Here is a 15413-nt window from a genome sequence, read left to right as displayed (position 1 = left end):
GCCCCCCAGTTTTTGAAAAAAAAAAAAAAAGGACTAAAAGGAGATAGGTAGGTACTTTTGACATTTTAACTTTTAACAAATTAAACCAGAAAGTCTATTTGCACAAGTATTTTGTAGTGTTAAAACTGTCAAAAGTAAGAACCTAACCCCCTACTTGCAGGTAATCACAAATCATTCTGCTCCAGGAGCAGACCATAAATTGATAAAACCACCAACCACTACTATCACTCAAAAAGTTGATCATCATTGCACACAGTTGTTATTTGGATGGGTGGTTATCTGGTTTGTGGGCATATAAACTTGTTCTTATTTACTGACTAATTAAAACCACTTGGCCAGCCTAGTTAGCTTGGTTGGTAGCACATCTGCCTTGTAATTCCCACCCAGGGCAGATTTTATTCTGAAGGGATAATGTCTGTTCCCGGAACAGCTGGCTTTCTCATATCCTGTCTTGCTTCTCTCCTTGATTTCAGGACATTAAGACCCTAGCAGTTACATTCCCCCCTGTCAAACCTCTTTAAGGGAAAAAAAAAAAAACATTTGAGAACGAGTACTTACATACATCTTTCTTTTTCAGATTCCTTTATGTTTTACTCAAGGCTGACACCCATGCTTATACTTGATTGACTTCCTCTCCTTATTTGTTCAGAATCAAACCATAATGAGTCAAAATACTCAAAAACAACAGAGCTCACAACTCTGGATGGGATTTGTAAGTATACTTATTATGCTCTTAGAAATTCGGTGTTATTCTCATAGAACTTGGATGTTGGATTTCATTGGTAAGAGGCAAAGTTATTTTCTACCAGTCATAGTTTTTAAGTGAGTATTTGATGCCTTCTTTGGTGGAACTGGAAACCATGTGTTCAATCTTAATATTTACTGAGAGTTTGACCACAGTAATGTTCATACCCCACTGCTTGGGTAAGGGGTCTGGACTCTTTCTTCTTCTTAGAACTGCATAAAAAAATTAACTATTAGGTAGTACTTAAATAAATACCTACTATGCTTTTTTTCCAGATTTCATCCTACATGAATGAATTTTTCCTGGCCAATGCTTTCATAAAGATGGGTGTGACTCCAATATCCATCAAGATTGTAAAGAAATTTGGAGGTAAGCACCACTCAAAAATATCTTTGCTCCCATCAAGGCTGTAGGCCAGCCTAGTTATCTTGGAGGGTAGTATGTCTACTTTGTTACTGCTAGGTCTTGGGTTCAATTTCTGCCAGGGGCAGATTTTATCCTAAACAGATGAGGTTTGTTCTCAAAACAGCTGGCTGTCTCCTATCCTGTATTCCTTCTCTCTTGGAATGATGAAACCTAATGGAGTGACTCCAATATCCATCAAGATTGTAAAGAAATTTGGAGGTAAGCACCACTCAAAGAAAAATATCTTTGCTCCCATCAAGGCTGTACGCCAGCCTAGTTATCTTGGAGGGTAGTATGTCTACTTTGTTACTGCTAGGTCTTGGGTTCAATTTCCACCAGGGGCAGATTTTATCCTAAATAGATGAGGTTTGTTCTCAAAACAGCTGGCTGTCTCCTATCCTGTATTCCTTCTCTCTTGGAATGATGAAACCTCATGGGTTACAGTTCTTTGTATTAAAACAGCTTTGTTCGATCAATTTTCAGGCACTCCTCGTGATGTTTTCTATTTTACTTAGCTTGAAGTAAACCGGTTGTACGAAGCAATTTGATTGGTTGATTTTAAACTTTGGATGAAGATTGGCCAATCAGATTGCTCAAGTTAATGGACTTAAGTTTGAACTAAGTTTAATCCAAAGTGACTCCGGCTAATGACTGATTCATCTTTCTGTCTGTTTTAAAAGAGTAAATTTAAGTAAACAGTTTGAAATAATTGACTTTAAAGATCGAAATCCATATGACTTTGGACGTCCAAAGTTTGATTTTACACCCCTTTTTGATGTCTTTAGTTAACAATCGAAGCTGTCATTTCAAGACACCAAAAATCGCAAATAACTAAAATTGGATAAGGCCAAAAAAGCGGGAAATATACAGTCACTTGAACATTCCACTAATTGAGTCGGCCAGTGTATTTGGAAATGGTGCTCCGAGATTTAGGAATGGAATCATAACCAGGTGAAGAAAATAAATAAAAGAAAACGAAAAGGTTAAAAAAGAAGTGAAATAAAGTGAAAATTGTAATAATGGGTTCAAGTTTGAACTAAGTTGAACCCAAAGTGACTCCGGCTAATGACTGATTCATCTTTCTGTCTGTTTTAAAAGAGTAAATTTAAGTAAACAGTTTAAAATAATTGACTTTAAAGACTGAAATCCATATGACTTTGGACGTCCAAAGTTTGATTTTTCACCCCTTTTTGATGCCTTTGGTTAACAATCGAAGCTGTCATTTCAAGACACCAAAAATCCCAAATAACTAAAATTGGATAAGGCCAAAAAAGAGGGAAATATTCAGTCACTTGAGCATTCCACTAATTGAGTCGGTTAGTGTATTTGGAAATGGTGCTCCGAGATTTAGGAATGAAATCATAACCAGGTGAAGAAAATTAATAAAAGTAAACGAAAAGGTTAAAAAAGAAGTGAAATAAAGTGAAAATTGAAAAAGGAGATAGTAATTTTTTTTGAGTAAAATTTAATGCATTTTCTTTTTCTTTTCTACAAATCATTTCAATGCACAATGCTTGAGTTTTAGTTTTAGCTAAGTTTTGTTTTGGATGCAAGTTTTTGGTTCCCGTTTGATTGCTATTTGAGATATGTCAACATGAGTTGATGGTACAGGGAAAGTTAACATTAACAATACCAGATAAAATGTAGTTAACAAATTTAAGTACTTAGTTTCTTTTCAATAGATTTTTATGTATCTTTCATGATCAAAAGAATCGTATTTGTTTTTAGATGCTCCTAACAAGGACTCAAGTTCTTACTAGAGTGCTAAAACTAAAAGTAGTTTAGCGGTAGGAGTTCGCTCAGTCAAAACCTTTGAAGCTTTTAAGGTTGGAGAATTTACTCATTTAATACTATGGTATGGACTAAGTTCATCTTTTTTAGTGTTTTTCATTACTTAAATTTTGTTGGTCCCAATCAAATTTGATTTTTTCAATTATTATTATTATTATGATTTTTTTTTAATTTGACAAACTTTCTTTCAACATCTTATAAATTAACCTGTTTGCCCCCTAAACTCGCTTAAGTTTCGTTTAACTAAAACGGTGAAGTTATCTCCTCAATATCGTCATCGGTAGGGAACTTTTCCATCAAACGAGGTTGAAAAAAGTTAACGTTTGTTCATTAAAGTCAGGTTTCACAATATGTGGGACATAGGACATTGTCTTATCGTCATCGGTAGGGAACTTTTCCATCAAACGAGGTTGAAAAAAGTCAACGTTTGTTCATTAAAGTCAGGTTTCACAATATGTGGGGCATAGGACATAGTACGGGTTAATGAAAATTGACGCTGCGCACACAGGGCTTGAGTAACAGATTAACTTAACTTGAGTAGGTGGGTTAACTTTTTAATTTAATTAATTATTTAATATACCTTATTTATGCTGTCGGCTAAGACTAAAAGTCCCATTATGTTGCAATTTATGTATAATGTCTACAATTTATGTATAGGTAGGTTTCTTTCTGGCTGACTACCTATATTTGATATGGGGAAAAAAAAGGTGAAATATTTGTAGACCTGCATCTATCTGCATTTCACTATATTTTTATTCGGTTGAAAATGTGATCTGAACCTTATGGGTACGTCTTATAATATTATAATTATAGTGAACTTTTGATGAAAATAGGTACTTTCTGTTTAAGGGTTCATAGAAAGGTAATTTCAGTCAGTAGAAAGTTGCCAAGGATTTTGACGACTTTTTAGAGTACCTGAGGGACATCAACGCATGTTACTCATTTACCAAGATTCTATTAAACATTTCAGTTCTACAAATCACGAAACCACATTTTTTTTTTCAATTTCCTTATTTTTCCCTTTAGAAAAATAGAAAGTAAAAAATCTCCAACTAATAACAAATTCAAGTCCATAAAACAAAGGGCTTTCTGTGTGCGTCAGCTTTATATCCTCATAAAATGGTAATAATTCTTGACCAATTTATACATAGAAGGTAATACACATACATATGAATTCAGTCAAGAATATAGGACCAAGTCCAATACATTATCATGATTCATGGAAACGCTTTGTTTGATCAATGGAATTATATGATGGCTTACGCGTAGATCGGAGCTTGATTATAATGCTAAAGATATGTATTATCAATTTTTTATTGGTTTCTTTATTTATTATTATTATTACTTCACGAAATATTATTCCTATTTTCTGTAATCTTTAGCAATTCTCATCTACAGTACTTAGTTTTTTGTAACTTTTTGTGACATGTACCCCACTACATCAATAACATAAGGATATGATTACATGATGCAATTACAAATAATCAAAAGGGAACGAGAGAATTAAAAAGTAAATGAATAAAATAATAAAATGAACAACTAAAAACACAACGTTACGGAATTCTAAACAGCATAGTATGGGGGGACTAAAAACAAGCATCCAACAGTGAAAATAAACGTCTATATCGTCATCGGTAGGGAACTTTTCCATCAAACGAGGTTGAAAAAAGTCAACGTTTGTTCATTAAAGTCAGGTTTCACAATATGTGGGACATAGGACATAGTATGGTTTAATGAAAATTGACGCTGCGCACACAGGGCTTGAGTAACAGATTAACTTAACTTGAGTTAACCCACCTAACTTTTTAATTTAATTAATTATTTAATATACCTTATTTATGCTGTCGGCTAAGACTAAAAGTCCCATTATGTCAACAATTTATGTATAGGTAGGTTTCTTTCTGGCTGACTACCTATATTTGGTATGGGGAAAAAAAGGTGAAATATTTGTAGACCTGCATCTATCTGCATTTCACTATATTTTTATTCGGTTGAAAATATGATCTGAACCTTATGGGTACGTCCCTTATAATATTATAATTATAGTGAACTTATGATGAAAATAGGTACTTTCTGTTTAAGGGTTCATAGAAAGGTAATTTCAGTCAGTAGAAAGTTGCCAAGGATTTTGACGACTTTTTAGAGTACCTGAGGGACATCAACGCATGTTGCTCATTTACCAAGATTCTATTAAACATTTCAGTTCTACAAACCACGAAACCACATTTTTTTTTCTCAATTTCCTTATTTTTCCCTTTAGAAAAAAAATCTCCAACTAATAACAAATTCAAGTCCATAAAACAAAGGGCTTTCTGTGTGCGTCAGCTTTGAAAATTGACAGTGTAAACAAGCTGTTTTTTTAGGTACACATTAATTTGTTTTAGATAAATATGTGAGTACAGAAAAGTCTCGTTCCTAAAGACAAGGAAAAAAAAGTTTTGAATTTTTGGTCAAAAGTTTAGCTCTACTCCATTTCTGTTCCTCCTCAGATCACGAAGTGAAAGTGGACTATAGCACCTTGAACTCAGCCAGAAGTCATCAGGACCATTGTCTATGGGACCCTCTGCTTGTATCCGGATACTGCGAGCCTGATCCCGACCAGTATGAGTGTACCACTTTTAGTAGTGTGTGTTGAGAGTTTAGCGGTTCTGAAGAGATCGAAGACTTGGTAAGTGTCCCAAACGATTGGGAGCTTGAGGCGAAAGCCGGCAGGTGCCCCCTTTCAATCGCCCACCAGGGGTGGATGAGGGACTACTTAAAAAATAAAAAAATAATGTGTCCCAAAAGTCCTGTATGGTATCTACCTACCCCTTTATATTTTGAACTGCTAAGCATTTTTGAATACTGATCCTAGGATTAGAGAAGGTAATACACATACATATGAATTCAGTCAAGAATATAGGAGCAAGTCCAATACATTATCATGATTCATGGAAACGCTTTGTTTGGTCAATGGAATTCTATGATGGCTTACGCGTAGATCGGAGCTTGATTATAATGCTAAAGATATGTATATTATGTATTATCAAATTTTTATTGGTTTCTTTATTTATTATTACTCCACGAAATATGATTCCTATTTTCTGTAATCTTTAGCGATTGGGAGCTTGAGGCGAAAGCCGGCAGGTGCCCCCTTTCAATCGCCCACCAGGGGTGGATGGAGGGACTACTTAAAAAAAAAAAAAAAATGTGTCCCAAAAGTCCTGTAAGGTATCTACCTACCCCTTTATATTTTGAATTGCTAAGCATTACTGATCGATCCTAGGATTAAGAAAGTATGGCCAATCCAGTGGTGGCATTAATAACCTTGTTAGACCTCCACCCCGGGCGGAAATTGAACCCGCGACCTAGCGCTCAAACTGTGTCCTCACAACGGCCATTGACTATGTGTGGACATAGCTTTACAAGGCTGATATTCTACCCTCCAAGCTTACTAGATTTTGTGTTATAGGCCAGGTGGCTTCTAATTCGAACTTGATGTTCGAGTTCAAAAAGCCGTGTTCGAAGTTCTGGAGCCTTTCGGCACGCTTGATGTAACTGTAGCTTAAAATTATAACGATGTGTTATACATTTTCATTAAAACACTTTCTTCTTTTGAACTACCCAATGGTATCCAAATAGTACGTTTCTTTCATTCTTTATCCAATTTCTTTCCAGCTTTGCAATTAAACTCTGAAATAAAATTAAAATTTACCTCCTACGTTGATAACAGAAAACAGAGACGAGTCAAATTTAAATTTTTTAAATGTATTTTAAATGAATTAATTACCATATGACATAAATTAATTTAAATCTTAATAATATTCAATGGGATAATTAAGTTAATAATAGTGTATTTTATATTAAGTGCATGAATTTAAAATAGGTAAATAAAGAGAAGTTAGATCATATATTTTTTTTTTCTTTTTAAGTAAGTACTTAATGGATCTAGTTCATACTTGTAAAGAGAAGAGAATTAAAATAATCTTAACGTCTAATTAAACAATACATTATATTTTTTGTAAACAAAAAGATAAATAAATAATAATTGATTTTTCAAGTGTAATTTAAATATGACGGGTTTTGGGTTTCCATTAAATTACACTTTCAATTAAACAATACATTATATTTTTTGTAAACAAAAAGATAAATAAATAATAATTGATTTTTCAAGTGTAATTTAAATATGACGGGTTTTAGGTTTCCATTAAATTACACTTTCGTAGATTTTGTTTTAAAGAAACATGTGGTAAAGTATAGGATCTCTTTCGAAAATGAATTTAAGGAAATCTATTTCGTATGAAATAGTTCGTTAAATTCATTTTACAAAGGAAACTATGAAGTGAAGTTTGGATGATAGGTAAGGGTCGCGTAAAACAAAGTAAATTCATAGTAAACATGTTTTATGTTTCATTACAATGATTTAGTGCAATGCTGTGAGGGAAGGCATTGTTTAGAGAGTTTTGTTTCATAATTGCTAAAATTAATTATTTTATCGAATTGTAATGGATGGAGGTTTCTAGATTCATTTGCAAAATCTTTGACGAGAATTCTCCGAAGTTTGCTTTACGCTATAAGGGAAAAGTGTGAAAACATCCCAACTGACAAAAAACTTCTTTTTTATTATCAGCCGGAATATTTTTTAAATGTACACAACTTCTACACATTTGTATTTGTCGGAGAGAGAATGTGTAGTGTGTTATGTACATTTCTTCTAATGTTCCCGTTTGTATATCAACATAGTCCCAACCACGAGGTAAGGATATGATGACTGAGCCCATACTTGAACAGGCACATTAGGATTGCAAAGAAAACAAGAGACTTCTAATTCTAGGTTCAGGGAAACAGGGAGAGCTCATGTTTCTTTAAAACAATTAGAAAAAAAAAAAAATGCATCATGGAATGGCTTTTATTTGTTTAGTTTACGAAGCCCGATAGTTTCCAAGATGGTTCAAATTCTGAACTTTACTAAAAATTATTTTGAGAAAATTGGGACTTGTTCTTATCAGGATTAATCATACCTATAGCTTGCTAAGATATTTGTTTAGTTTACGAAGCCCGATAGTTTCCAAGATGGTTCAAATTCTGAACTTTACTAAAAATTATTTTGAGAAAATTGGGACTTGGCTTTTTATCAGGATTAATCATACCTATAGCTTGCTTAGAAAATGAATTAGGCAAGAATAGGTCCTAAATATTTTTCAATTATGAATTGTTGTCAGTGTTCTGACATTTCTCATAGGATGGTAACGAGTGTATAAAATCAAAACTATTCTGAAAGTTTGCCCCATATGGATTTAGTAAGATGTTTACACATCAGTGTTCTGACATTTCTCATAGGATGGTAACGAGTGTATAAAATCAAAACTATTCTGAAACTTTGTCCCATGTGGATTTAGTAAGAAGTTTACACGTAATTCAGATATTTATGGACTGTCACTTTAATTCATGTAGGGTGGAAATGAACTTATATTGAGATTGTCAGTGTTCTGACATTTCTCATAGGATGGTAACGAGTGTATAAAATCAAAACTATTCTGAAACTTTGTCCCATGTGGATTTAGTAAGATGTTTACACGTAATTCAGATATTTATGGACTGTCACTTTAATTCATGTAGGGTGGAAATGAACTTACATTGAGATTACCTCATGGGTTACAGTTCTTTGTATTAAAACAGCTTTGTTCAATCAATTTTCAGGCACTCCTCTTGATGTTTTCTATTTTATTTTTTTTCAGCCACTCCTCATGAGACCACTTATGGCTTCATCCATTTCAGATCAGAGAGTGACGCTCTCGAAGCCCTCCATCTCTGTAACAACAAGCCCATTCCCAACTCTAACCCAGTGGCCAAGTTCAAACTGAATCATGTATCCTCCAGTGCTAACAGCATGTCTGGTCCTCCAGAGTTTACCGCCTGGGTAGGGGATCTATTGAGATTACGCGAATAGTTCTGATTTTATTTCGATGAAAATAAATAATATTTCAAAACGATAAAAATAAAATAATAATAAACTAACTAGTTTTTTTTATAATTTTAATGTGCCAGATGTGCATGTTGTTAACAAAAATGTTTCAATAAAAATAATTCAACATTGCATTCGGATGGAATGGTATTTTCGATCGACCTTGTGATTTGACTAGTTTTTAGGATCGATTAATTTTGAGTGTTGTTAACATGCAATGTTTGGTGAAAAATTCCAGGGATTTTTTCCTTTCAATACACAAACCTTGGTGGTCGTACAGTTGGTAAAGTAGGGATTGTACTGTTTGATAACACATAGGCAATCATCCCTATGTAGAAGATTAATTTTATAATATTTTACTTCAAGAGTTTAGAAAAAAGATATTTTACCAGTACCCAGGTTTTTCGAGATTTTTTAAACTTTTATCTAACTTTTACCGTGTGGAGACCTGTGCGGTTAGACTTAGCTTGAAGTAAACCGGTTGTACGAAGCAATTTGATTGGTTGATTTTAAACTTTGGATGAAGATTGGCCAATCAGATTACTCAAGCTAATGGGTTCATTTGGCCATACTTTTGATTGACAGGATTGACTAATCTATGTGGGATTAATTTGTGTTGTAGAATTCCATGCAAAGTGTGCAGTACCTACTATTCTGAGTGGCATTACTTGTGCGTATCTCAAAACATTGTGCTTCGTATTTAAGCGCTACAAAGACTCGGTTTCTAAGTGTTTCATGCTTTTGTTTGTATATTTAATATATTTATACACTTAATATGATTAGTGCGCTTAGTGTGTTTTCATAAATTCGTAATTTCGTCAGGCATTGTTTAGAGAGTTTTGTTTCATAATTGCTAAAATTAATTATTTTATCGAATTGTAATGGATGGGGGTTTCTAGATTCATTTGCAAAATCTTTGACGAGAATTCTCCGCAGTTTGTTTTACGCTATAAGGGAAAAGTGTGAAAACATCCCAACTGACAAAAAAACATCATCTTTATCAGCCGGAATATTTTTTAAATGTACACAACTTCTACACATTTGTATTTGTCGGAGAGTGAATGTGTACGGTGTTTGGATTAGTAGGTATCTATTCTAAAAGGTATGGTTTCCCTGACACATGCTGCAAGGATGCAACACTTGTTTAGTTTTGTGACTTTTGTGTGGAGCCATCTTCAAGTCATAGTGATATTGAGATAATTTTTGCCAACATTCTCCATTTCAAGGGACCTAAATATAGGACCCCTGAGGTAAGAGGAGGACATGCATGGTAAGGGTACGAAATTTAGGACAGGTTCTCAGTTATACTGATAGGATGAGACAGAAAAGTCCCTTTAATGTGAGGGAAAAATCAGGTTTGAGCGCGAAATGGAAAGGTAGGAAATTTCTCCTATGAAAGAACCGGGTGGCTTTCGGAAAGTAATGAAGAGACTGTTGTAGTTCACATAGAGAATTCCTTCATATCTCACTCAGTGTCTTATATCTAGGTCATTCAGGCAAAACGAACCAGTCCAAATAAAAGTAAAAAAGATAGCATACTTGTTATCAAAATAGGTAAGGGGTAAGTACATGTGGTAAACGAGGGTAAAAATGGGAGTATGCAGTGGGTACTTTGGCTTTTCGAACTAGAGGTAGGTATTCATCAAAAGTAAAAAAAAACTTGTAATTTTTGAGCCCTTCAAAAGGTTCTCTCATTTTATAGCATCGATTTTTTTTCAAGTGGCAATATCTAAGGTGGAGTTTTCCCCCTTCATTTTTCGAAAATACTTTAGGTTCGGTTTTACAGAACCAAACAAACCATTTTTTTCATTCTATTCTGGCGAAGGAAACCTGTTTCATCCCAGTGGTTGGGGGTGGAGAACTGATCTTCCTTGTCCGGACCCCAGGGGTTGGCACCTGAGCCCCAACTGGGAAACAAAACAGGTGAGCAGAATTATTAGAGAAAAGAGTGGCGACCTCCATGACCGAGTGATAATCATGCTAGGCTTGCACGCCGCAGGTCCCGGGTTCAATACCCGGCGGGGTTGAATTCTTTTCGTCTTTCTGCTAAAGTTTCGGGATGCAGTCAGCCTCGTGAGGACAATTGAGTAGCTACTTTAAACGAGTAGCAACCAGTCGCGGCATTACCGATGTTAAAAGATTGATGACACGAGTACATGACAAATAATAGTAAAAGAAGCACTTAGTAATGCTATGATACCCACGATTTGATGATGATAATAATAATATTGCTTATTTATACTGCTCGAATAGGACTCAAGGGTCCCTTTACTCCAGCAGTAGGCTACTACTATTATTGTGGCCAAATTCTCAAATTATATTGAGGATAAAATTCCATACCTCGGCTGGGATTGAACCCACGCCCTCCTCATTACCAGGCGAGGGTCTTGACCACTACACCACCGATTAAAATTATTTCGGACATAAATTGTGAAGTTGATTAATCGGTGTTCTAACTTCATTTCAACATCAATGATATTTTTCACGATTTTATCCCAATTCTTTTGAAAAATCTTAGAAGAAGCACTCACCTCAGTATATTCAAAATGATAATCCCCTCCACGGGAGGTAGTTCTACATGTTTCCCGTCCACCTCCAGCCGAATCTCCCTGTGCAGATCCTTACACATCTTCCGGCCTATCATTTTATACAGGCCCATCTTCACGTACACACCCTTGTTGTGAATGCGGCTCTTGAACTTGTTGGGGTTTTCTTCCCGGGCGTTGTGAAAGTCGAGACACAAGTCGGCGTCTATCCCGATGCCGAAGTAGTTGTTCATGACCAGGATCTGCGTGTTGTCCTCACTGCCGCCTACGATAGAACATAGAATTAAGAATAGATTAACCACTGGCGATAGCACTTGAATACACCAGTTCCCCGATGGACCACTGAAGTAAAGTAACGTTGTGCGTGACTCAGGCTGAGAGAGGTTATTATGAGGAGGCGGGTGACTTGTCCCAATAATATAAGTCCAGTGACATGGCATTAAACACCTTTGAAAAAGTTAAAAAAAAACAACTTAGTTTTTTCATGTGTTCAGAAGGGGTCGGCGTTTTTTGTCAGCCAGGGTGATCACTTTTGGGCTGACATTTGGTTTTGGCTACAAAATTTTACGATACCCTTCGCACTCAACCTTTGCTAATTCTTTAGCAAGCAAGGGAAATTTCAGGCTGGTATGCTCCCCATTTCAAGTCCCCCAGCCAGACTAGAGTGGTCTTCTCCCTGTTTAAGGTTCCCTGGGTGATCGCTTTTGGGCTGACATTTGGTTTTGGCTACAAAATTTTACGATACCCTTCGCACTCAACCTTTGCTAATTCTTTAGCAAGTAAGGGAAATTTCAGGCTGGTATGCTCCCCATTTCAAGTCCCTCAGCCAAACACTAGAGTGGTCTTCTCCCTGTTTAAGGTTCCCCACCCAGACCAATGTTGGTGTACAAAAACCGCTACATTGGTCGCTTGTGATCTGTGCCTTAGCATGTCCATCCCGTAGTATGTCCCTCATTGTGATTATTCCTAAACTAATGGGGATCTTCGGTACCTGGGACTGTAAAACATAATTTTATCTCTAGTTCATGAATAAGGCTGAGAGAGGTTATTATGAGGAGGCGGGTGACTTGTCCCAATAATATAAGTCCAGTGACATGGCATTAAACACCTTTGAAAAAGTAAAAAAAAAAACAACTTAGTTTTTTCATGTGTTCAGAAGGGGTCGGCGTTTTTTGTCAGCCAGGGTGATCGCTTTTGGGCTGACATTTGGTTTTGGCTACAAAATTTTACGATACCCTTCGCACTCAACCTTTGCTAATTCTTCAGCAAGCAAGGGAAATTTCAGGCTGGTATGCTCCCCATTTCAAGTCCCTCAGCCAGACTAGAGTGGTCTTCTCCCTGTTTAAGGTTCCCCACCCAGACCAATGTTGGTGTTCAAAAAATGCTACATTGGTCGCTTGTGATCTGTGTCTTAGCATGTCCATGTCCATCCCGTAGTATGTCCCTCATTGTGATTATTCCTAAACTAATGGGATCTTCGGTACCTGGGACTGTAAAACATAATTTTATCCCTAGTTCATGAATGAAGGTAAATGGAATGGTAATGGCCTACCTTTGGCTTGGGTGGTCAGTCAATGAACAAAGAGCCTCAGAACCTGCATATTGCGTCGATAAAGAATTTACGGGGCTACTATTTCCAACACTCATGATGGTTTATTCTTGGTACCCACCTGTATTGGAGTTGAGCACCTGGTTCTTCTCTTCCTTGTCTTCGGGATGAAACACAACCGTCCATCTGTCTAACCGAATCTCTTCTGCTTCTATCACATCTCGCAGTAATGATAGAGGATCTTCCCCACCCGTTAGTCCTGAACCCCACCTTAGTACACGGGCTAGATCATTTCCTGAGGGAAGGAAGCAAAAGAAATAATATAACTTGAGAATAGACATTTTAAAAATAAAAAATAAATACCTTGATTTTAATTTGTTTTACCAAGTGTTGTGTATACCCTTGATTTTAATTTGTTTCACCAAGTGTTGTGTATAACCTTGATTTTAATTTGTTTTACCAAGTGTTGTGTATACCCTTGATTTTAATTTGTTTCACCAAGTGTTGTGTATAACCTTGATTTTAATTTGTTTTACCAAGTGTTGTGTATAGTATACCCTTGAAAGTTCTAACTTTTTCCCCTATTGACATTTTTTAAATAAATAAAAAATGGGTGTTTCAACGCCTTTATTTCGTAGCAATAAAACAGCTGCTACATTAGCATGCCCGTCCCGGAATATACCTCTCATCAGATGGGCCATGAGAGACACAATACTTCCCATTTAGGTGCTGGGTCAACACGAGAACACCAGAAAGGAACCCGTTGAAATATTTGCAATCGAAAAACGAGTAGGTACAAATTTTCGTCAATGATGGACATCGAACCAGGGTCCTTCTGCATGGCAAGCAAGCGCGTTACCACTGGGCTAACCGTGGCTAGCCTTTATTGATAGGCTTTAAAATTTAAATTCTTAAATTAGTATAAGCTTAACCCAACTTTTAGGGCTGTTTGCTTCTACAAATAGACCTCAGAGTGAACTTTATGTGTACGAATTGAAAACTGGAATAGTCGGAATGAAGATTTACCTGTTCCTAGAGGTACGATTGCACATGGAGGTGAAGAGCATTCACTATCTTGTCCTACGTTGTCCAGACACTGCAGAACCCATCCAATGGTACCGTCACCTCCACACACCAAGATCTTGTAGTCCTGGATGTGACGAAATACGTATAGTCTGTGGAAGAGGAAGTAGGGATATTCAAATAAAATGGGAGGCGGATTAAAAATAATCTTTTTTGGGCTGTCCCGGAATACTAAAAAAAAAAAAAACTTATAAAATCTGCATACTGAACAAGGGAAAGTACACAGATTTCTCAAGGATTAATTATTATTATTATTATTTTTACACGTCACTGTATAACTACTAAAGTCTTTATTGATGGGGGTTTTACCCTCCATTCGGCCACAAGCTACGTCCCTATTCACATTAATCTCCCTGAGTGGGACTGGGGAAAACCAGTAGTTATCGATTTGTGATCTTTTTCTTTTACTGTACCTTTTCCCAATTTTATTTGGGGTCGGGGTTACCTTCGTTTATCTTACCCCTCCATACCTTCCTATCTAATGGCTCCTCTCTTCTCCATTTCACCATCCCTTCTCTTTCAAGTCTTCCTCAACCTCATCTTTCCACCTCTTTTTCTATGGGTGTATCTCTACTTTTATGTATATGTACGTACCTATGTTGTTGCGTAAAAAAAAAAAAAAAAAAAAAAAAACTTATATAAAATCTGCATACTGAACAAGGGAAAGTACACAGATTTCTCAAGGATTAATTATTATTATTATTATTTTTACACGTCACTGTATAACTACTAAAGTCTTTATTGATGGGGGTTTTACCCTCCATTCGGCCACAAGCTACGTCCCTATTCACATTAATCTCCCTGAGTGGGACTGGGGAAAACCAGTAGTTATCGATTTGTGATCTTTTTCTTTTACTGTACCTTTTCCCAATTTTATTTGGGGTCGGGGTTACCTTCGTTTATCTTACCCCTCCATACCTTCCTATCTAATGGCTCCTCTCTTCTCCATTTCACCATCCCTTCTCTTTCAAGTCTTCCTCAACCTCATCTTTCCACCTCTTTTTCTATGGGTGTATCTCTACTTTTATGTATATGTACGTACCTATGTTGTTGTTGTTGTAGCGGCTTTAGCTTTCGCCGAACGGCGATAGCAGAATAAAGAAAAGATGTCTTTTTGTATCTGCTATACACCGGGGTGATGGTCTCTAGCTCTAGCCATGTTAAATTGGCTCGCTCGTCCTGAACCGCAGTCAACCATCGTGAGGACTTGTACTTGGTCTTTAAAAGCAGAGAGAACCCTTTGAGGAACTGCCAGCTTGCTAGGCTGGTTAGGGTTAGCTGCCAGCTTGCTAGGCTGGTTAGTTAGTTTGAAAGGTAGTACACCTGCCTTGTAAGCACAATAGGTCGCGA

General features: G+C 36.2%; 2 protein-coding genes and 1 long non-coding RNA gene across 3 annotated transcripts in view; 2 read left to right on the top strand and 1 right to left on the bottom strand.

Annotated features, from left to right (window-relative positions):
- Nucleotides 1-31: 31 nt before the first annotated feature.
- On the top strand, nt 32-8870 carry LOC113469275 (tRNA selenocysteine 1-associated protein 1). The gene is made up of 4 exons (XM_026826848.1): nt 32-160; nt 578-712; nt 1021-1114; nt 8659-8870. Exons 2-4 carry the CDS (start codon nt 662-664, stop codon nt 8868-8870), a joined length of 357 nt encoding a protein of 118 aa, XP_026682649.1. The 5' UTR covers nt 32-160; nt 578-661.
- On the top strand, nt 6044-7811 carry LOC113469279. Its single transcript, XR_003392741.1, has 2 exons — nt 6044-7007; nt 7121-7811. It is a non-coding gene; the product is annotated as an uncharacterized LOC113469279 (long non-coding RNA).
- A 1795-nt stretch (nt 8871-10665) lies between the features above and the next one.
- Nucleotides 10666-15413, bottom strand: part of LOC103513722 (diacylglycerol kinase theta) — a gene marked incomplete in the record, with an annotated part of 55973 nt that continues 51225 nt past the window's right edge. The window contains 4 exon segments of the mRNA XM_026826847.1: nt 10666-10792; nt 11417-11696; nt 13102-13275; nt 14007-14155. Of these exon segments, the coding sequence (XP_026682648.1) occupies nt 10666-10792; nt 11417-11696; nt 13102-13275; nt 14007-14155 (730 nt within the window).

The sequence above is a fragment of the Diaphorina citri genome, unplaced genomic scaffold, assembly GCF_000475195.1.
Source record: "Diaphorina citri unplaced genomic scaffold, Diaci psyllid genome assembly version 1.1 scaffold1013, whole genome shotgun sequence".
Lineage (NCBI taxonomy): Eukaryota > Metazoa > Arthropoda > Insecta > Hemiptera > Psyllidae > Diaphorina > Diaphorina citri.
Note: the sequence above shows the minus strand (reverse complement) of the source record. Positions and strands in the feature narration are given on the sequence as shown.

Coding starts and splice junctions, on each gene's coding strand:
- LOC113469275 (XM_026826848.1), top strand. CDS start 662: ATGAGTCAAAATACTCAAAAACAACAGAGCTCACAACTCTGGATGGGA. Junction 713..1,020: donor CACAACTCTGGATGGGATTT/GTAAGTATACTT, acceptor CTTTTTTTCCAG/ATTTCATCCTACATGAATGA. Junction 1,115..8,658: donor GATTGTAAAGAAATTTGGAG/GTAAGCACCACT, acceptor ATTTTTTTTCAG/CCACTCCTCATGAGACCACT.